At 56.8% G+C, this 6,965-nt stretch overlaps 1 protein-coding gene across 1 annotated transcript in view; it reads right to left on the bottom strand.

Moving 5' to 3' along the window:
* SUSD4 (sushi domain containing 4) overlaps nucleotides 1-6,965 on the bottom strand; it is a 75,787-nt gene that overhangs the window by 2,749 nt on the left and 66,073 nt on the right. Inside the window, exons 5-6 of the mRNA XM_015562366.1 lie at nucleotides 2,812-3,003; nucleotides 1,605-1,749 (exon numbers count right to left, since the gene is read on the bottom strand). Coding sequence (XP_015417852.1) covers nucleotides 1,605-1,749; nucleotides 2,812-3,003 — 337 coding nt within the window. The remainder of the gene's footprint in view (nucleotides 1-1,604; nucleotides 1,750-2,811; nucleotides 3,004-6,965) is intronic.

Here is a 6,965-nt window from a genome sequence, read left to right as displayed (position 1 = left end):
GGATTCAGAAAGGGTGCTCTCAGTTGTTACCCCATAATTTAAACTTTGTTTTCTCTGTCATCAAGTCAGTTCTTTTAAAATATATTTTTATTGATTTCAGAGACAAAGGGAGAGGGATGGAGAGATAGAATCAATGATGAGAGAGAATCATAGATCAGCTGCCTCCTGCACGCCCCACCCTGGAGATAGAGCCCGCAACCCGGGCATGTGCCCTGACCGGGAATGGAACCGTGACCTCCTGGTTCATAGGTCGACACTCACCCCTGAGCCACGCCGGCCGGACTGAGGTTCCTTCTCCTCACTGTCTTGGGCCCTCCCGCCTGTCCCCTCCGCTCTCCCCTCACGCTTCCTCCCTCCCTCTGGGACCTCTGTGCTTGGCCTTGTGGCCATAACCTCCTGCCAGGGGACCAGATGGCCCGTTCCAGCCGAGCGTCCGAGTGTCTCTGTGGTGTCCCTCAGGGAGGCTGCTGGGAACAGAACAGGTGAGAGAATAGGGGCTGCCCTAGCCAGTGTGGCTCAGTGGATAGAGCGTCGGCCAGTGGACCGAAGGGTCCCGGGTTCGATCCCAGTCAAGGGCACGTATCTCGGTTGTAGGCTCCATCCCTGACCCTAGTCGGGGCAAGTGGGGGAGGGAACCAATGAATGTGTCTCTCTCACATCAATGTTTCTCTGTCTCTGCTCCTCCCTTCCACTCTCTCTAAAAATCAATGGAAAAATATCCCCAGATAAGGATTCACAAAAAAACAAACAAAAATGAGTGGCCTTTTCTGATGCATAGGGTCCCCGAAGGAGAAGGCTGACGCGGGGATAGATGGTTCCTCGGGGACAGGCCGCGGTGTCCGTGAGCCCTGGGGAGTGTCCTGGGACGCTTGGCCACCTGCCCTCCTCATGTGCACAACCCGCCCCTTCACTTTCTAAGCGGCTGCTTCCACACAGCGGCCTGCGAGCAGCGGGGCCAGGGGGCACTTCTTTGGCCCGAAGGGTGCTGGTGGCACAGGGAGGCGCTGGGCCGGGCCGCTCTGGGAGGAGTGTGACAGGGTCCTCTGTGGGGCTGGCGGCGGCGGGAGGACGAAGACACCAAACCGAGCTCATTGGTGAGTGGGGGGGGGACGAAGGGGGGCGACAGTGCCCTGCACAGGCCCCACTGCGCTGGCTCAGCTCCTACTGGAGGCAGAGTCCACGGGCCCTGCCCTGACCCCAACCAGAACCCTGTCCCGACATCGCACATGGGTTTTGGACCTCCGTGGGGTCACACACCTAGGACTTTGTCTCCTAATCAGCTCTGTGCATTCCTTACCCTCCCATGGACCGCAAGCTGCAGGGGGCGTCACTCCAGGCCACGTGTGGGGAGGGGAGTCTGTGCCCCTCTCTCACCCCAAATGCCCCTCAGGACCCTCTATCCAGGGAGGAAGGGAGATGGGGTAAGGGGGGGGAGGGGGAAATGAGGTCTGTCTCCTGCTTGGTGCCCTGACCTCCAGGCCCCCCCAAAACATCCCAGGGAAGTGTTTCGCTCTCCCTGTGTCCTCCCTGAGAACCTCCACTCTGCACGCACTGCCCGCCCAGCTCAGCCTCCTCTCCCGGCTGCCCCAGGGGGCGGCACTGACCTCGGGGGGAAGTGGGCCTTGAACTTGGTCTGGAACATCCTGGCCAGGATGACGAGCAGCAGCACCAGCAGCACGCTGGTCGCCGTGAACGCCACGATCTTCCACGTGGTCAGGAGGGTCTCGTGGGTGTTGGGCCACGTTTGCTCTGTTGGGGAGAGAGACAGAGACAGAGAGGGGGGGGTGGGGGGAGAGGGAGAGAACACAGGGGCACACGAGGCTCTGTACCGGGTGTGGTGCGAAGGTTCCCACGCCCCTGGCCCGTGGCCTCGGGATCCCACAGCACTAACCCGTCCCCAGCGGCTCTGCCAGGTTGGAGGGCGGCCTGCATGCGCCCATTCCAGACTGGGTGAGGGCCTGCTTCTCGGGCAGAGAATGAAGGGGGCCCCTCCCGTGGGGAAGCTGGAAGGGCCTGGGAGAGGCACGCACTGCCCGCCCAGCTCAGCCACAGCCATCACACGCTCCAGGTAAGGGGAGGCCAGGGCCGACCCCCAAAACAGAGTCCTGCCCTTGGCCACAAGCCCCCCGCCGCCGTCTCCTACACTTGCCCTGTGTGGCTGCTGGTTCCTCCTCCCTCCTCTCATCTTGTTTGTTTGTTGTGAATCCTCACCCGAGGACATTTCCCCAGGGTGAGAGAGACACATCCATTGGTTGCCTCCTGCCACACCCCCATCCAGGACCAGGGATTGAGCCTGCGACTGAGGTATGCACCCTCGACTGGAATCGAACCCATGACCCTTCAGTCCGAGGGCCGAAGCTCTAACCACTTAGCCAAACTGGCTAGGGCCTCCCTCCTCTCGTCTTGCTCTGAAGCGACCCGTAGGCCTTCCTGCACTGCTCCTCCTGCTGGTTCCCATGACCCCGGTGGGCCTCCGGGTCCCGTGTTGACTGAAGCTTCCCTCACACGCTGTGTCCAGGGGGAAAGTGTGCAGCATCCCCACTGCTCAGGGCAGGTGGCCAGGGGCGCCCCTGAGAAACCCCAGGGTGGGGGGGAAGGGGATGGGAGGGAGGAGACGGTGGGCAGGTGTCGCCGATGCTCCCATCTCTGTACCCTGGAACCCTGAGGCCCGGGATTTGCCGGTAACGTGTTATTAACTAGCAAGTACTTAAGTTTGCAGACGGCGGATGTTTTCCTAAGCGCCAGCACGTCTAACCCACAGTGTCATTTCCGTGGGCGCGGCCGTGGGGCCCTGGGGCCCGGGCGGCTCACCTGACTTGATGCAGTAGACTTGATAGGAAGGAAACCACTCCCCGTACTGGCAGGTGATGTACTTGTAGTCACTGGTGAGGCTGTAGCCGGGGTCGCAGTAGAACTCCACGACGGTCCCGTGGTTGTAGCGATCGCAAGGCCGCGGGTGGCAGACGAAGTCGCCGTGGCTCACCATGGGAGGTAGCGGGCAGACTTGGGCAGTGGGGAAGAATAAGGGTGTGAGTACCAGGCGCTCACCGCGTGCGAAGCCCTCCGCACTGGGTGACCGCAGTCCCGAGGGACGCGCTGGCCCGTCCGCCACGGGGCTGCTCTCCCGCGGTCTTATAAGGCACCTTGTCAGAGGGAGGTTCGCTTTACATGGTGAAGAGTGTGCCTGCTTAATAGATAGCATGGGGCTACTCTATTCCTAACGCAGGCTCTTCGGTGCCAGACAGCCTAGTACAGTGATGGCAAACCTCTGACACGCAAACTCATTTTTTTGGTTGATTTTTCTTTGTTCAATGGCATTTAAATATATAAAATAAATATCAAAAATATACGTCTTCGTTTTACTATGGTTGCAAATATCAAAAAAATTTCTATATGTGACACGGCACCAGAGTTAAGTTAGGGTTTTTCAAAATGCTGACACGCCGACCTCAAAAGGTTCGCCATCACTGACCTAGTAAATAAGACCAAGATACTTATGGGCAAAATGCTTACCGAAAGGAACAGAGTGTTTTTAATCTTTGGATTTATTCACCGACTCATGAGTCAACCCATCCCTAATCCTGGCCCCCAAGAGACGGTTCCATGAAGACATGAGGGCTGGCACCTGAGCCCAGATCACTGTGCCCCTGGGGCCAATGGAGGCCCCCCAACAGGCTGTCTGCCCGGTGACAGCCAGGGATGCAGGGCTGGGGGCAGCCGGCTAGAGCCTGGGGGATCCCTTCTCTGAAGGTGAGTGTGTGGTGGGGAAGGGGTGTCCACATTTCTGGATTTGGTGGGAGAAGTCATTCCAGAATTCTGCCACCTTTGCTCCCTTCGGTGGGAAGAAGACTCCCCTCCCTTCTTCCTCCACGTCAGTGTAAGTCCCTGCATGTGACCGAGGTAAGAACACCCTACTTCTAAGACCCCAGAGAGCGGGAGGGTTGATGGTCACGTGTTTCCAGTGAGGTTAAAGGAAGACGAGGTGTGGGGAGGACCTGCCCAGGGGCGAAGGCCCGTGGACGGGGGACACGGGGGGCCGGGGGGGTGGGGAGGCAGAGTTCAGGGCCACCCTCCAGGTCAGGGCTCATAAAAGCCAAGGAAAAAGGAGCCGGGAGAGAAACAGCAGGGAAGCCTGAAAACTTGGTTCTACTTGAAAAACAGGTGCAAGGCCTCCTGGCTCCCTCAGCACAGGAAGATCAGCGTCTCCAGATTCAACCTCGAAAAAATATAAGGGCGCCGCTTGATGCCAAGGCACAGTCTACCCTCGGCGACAAGAGCGACGCGTGAGCGAGAAGATGGAGAAGCCACAGTGGCAATTACTTCTTGTGAGAGAGAGAGAGAGGGAGAGAGAGGGAGAGAGAGGGGGAGAGAGAGAGAGAGAGAGAGAGACATCAGTATGAAAGAGAAAAGAGAGAGAGAGAGAATGAGGCACGGTGGTCCCTGCGACACGCCGGTGACACACAGGCTGTCATTTGCCGGTAATCGCGGTGCCATGATGTATGATCCGTGCCGTGATATATGATCCATGCCGTGATGTATGATCCATACACGGAGAGAGGGGGAGAGAGAGAGGGGGGGGGAGAGAATGAGGCATAGTGGTCCCTGCAACACGCCGGTGACACACAGGCTGTCATTTCCCTGTAATCGCCGTGCCGTGATGTATGATCCATGCCGTGATGTATGATCGGTACACAGGAAGGAATGGCAGTAATTTACCATTGCGTGTGAACAATACATTAACGAGCTTGCCTGCTACTCTGCATTTCCCGCTAATGATAAAATATAATAAAATAAAATAAAATAAAATAAACCCGCTGGGGTCACGGGCAAGGCGGTTATAATACAAACAGTGTCACGCCGAGGGATCTGCAGGAAGCACGCACCAACCTACGGGCCAAGATGGCAGAGCAGGGTCTCAGTGTGCAGAACGACCGCACGTCCTCCCAGACAGACAGGGCTTCCCTGGCTAACGTCCCCGACGTGACGGGGCGCGCGCCTAAGATTTCTCCCTTCCCGGGCCCAGAGAGCACACGTGTCTCTACAAAGGGGAAGGAAAGATCTCTTTCGTTCTGGAGAATACGATAAGCAAACAATCCCATAAGACGTTGACTCATGTACACGGAATTCCAAATGCGGGTTCTAAATGGGCTGTCTGCTCGCTGGCTTGAAGGCTGGGAGTTGGAGGAGATGGGGGACCCGGGGGGGCGGGGGAGTCGGCGACCCGGCAAATCATTTCATTTCTCTGGTCTCAAGTTCCTAAGGAGGCAGAACCGGATGAATGACCTTCGTACTTGACAATGGCAAGTCTTCCTTCAGATAAACCCGCAGTGGGAACGCAGTCTGTAGCACAGAGCCCTTGGGGGTGGGCAGTTGGAAGAGAGTTACTTGGGGCCTCTTTGCTTCTGAGGGAGCTCCTGGGCCTCAGGGCCTGGGGTGGGGGTGGGGCATGGGGGGCAGGAGTCCAAGCCCACCTGGCCAAGGGTTACCTGGCCTGGTGTACACCTCTTCCCTCAGGCTAAGGAGAGGAGAGAAGGGTGGAGGCTGGGGCAAGCCGACAGAGCCCGTCCTGCCCCTTCCCATGGATAGAGGCCCCACTGCCATGCTGGGTCGGGGAGAGAAGGGGCATCCGTGTATTTTTTTGTCTTCATCTTCTGTTGATTGAATTTCACATCGAATCCAGCTGCTGACAGGATCACGGGCCAGTGGACAGGGCGCTTGGCAGCCCAGGAGGGGAGGAGACCATGCCCTGGCCAGTTGGTCCATGGACGGGTGGGAGGCTCTGGTGGGTGGGTGACCAGTTGGCCGCTGCTATTATCACTTCGGGTGAGGGGAGCAGGATTGAATTCCTAATAGCAATGGCCCTGAGCACTTAGTACACCTCTGGTCATTGCCAGAGCCCTGCCTGGGAGGGAGGGAGGGAGGGAGGGAGCCGCACCAGCCATTTTAGAATCACGGCTTTGGTGTCTCTAGTCAGTGGAGCACTTCAAGGTCTTACAAATGAATGCCATCAGATAACTTAAAGGGACGTATATTGAAAATAAAGATGTAAAGGTTATTAAAACAAACAAAAGTCACTAAGCGACTGTCCTGGCACGGGCAGCTGCCACCTTGCGTGTCAGTGTCCGCCCTGGGCCGCAGCCCGGCTGGCAGAAGCAAAGGGATGAGCGTTAACTCGATTCCAATCAATCGAACAGTCGCAGCCCCCCGCCCATGCCCTCAGCTCACTGTCCTCTGGCGTTCGCTTTTGTTCTGCACCTACTCCGGTCACCTTCTGAGGCGCCATCACCACTGCGTTCAAAGTCTCAAAGCCAAGCTCATTGGACGGTTTAAAAGGCATTTAGACCAAATTTGAGAAGAGTTTAAAGTAGGCATTTCAAGTTGCTATCATCACAATAGCCACCCCTTTCACCGGCCCTGATGATCTGAGCAGGGGAACCTCCAGGGGCCAGAAGTCCCTTTCATCAGGGGCCACCTGCCCACCTGGGCGGGCCAGTGGCATCCAGACAGCAGAAAAGCCGTTTCCATGGAAACAGAGGGGCCACCCCTCTCCCTCTGGACCACGGTTGGCAGATTTCGCAAATAAAAACATAGGCCACTCGGTTATAATTGAATCGCAGATCAACAAAGAATAACTGTTGAACACAGTAAGTCCCACGCAAAATTTAGATGCGCATATAAAACAATTATGTGCTGTCTGTGTGAAATTCAGGGTTAACCGGCAGCCTGTATTTTATCGGACATTTCTGCTGTAGGTCCTGATCCCCTAGGGCAGTGGTTCTCAACCTTCCTCATGCCGCGACCCTTTCATACAGTTCCTCGTGTTGTGGTGACCCCCAATTTCATTGTCACAAATTGAACATCATGAAAGCATAGGGATTCATCACCAAAACAATAGGTCATTATAGATGTGTTTTCCGACGGTCTTAGGCGACCCCTGTGAAAGGGTCGTTCGACCCCCAAAGGGG

This window comes from Myotis davidii, unplaced genomic scaffold, assembly GCF_000327345.1.
Source record: "Myotis davidii unplaced genomic scaffold, ASM32734v1 scaffold174, whole genome shotgun sequence".
NCBI lineage: Eukaryota > Metazoa > Chordata > Mammalia > Chiroptera > Vespertilionidae > Myotis > Myotis davidii.
Note: the sequence above shows the minus strand (reverse complement) of the source record. Positions and strands in the feature narration are given on the sequence as shown.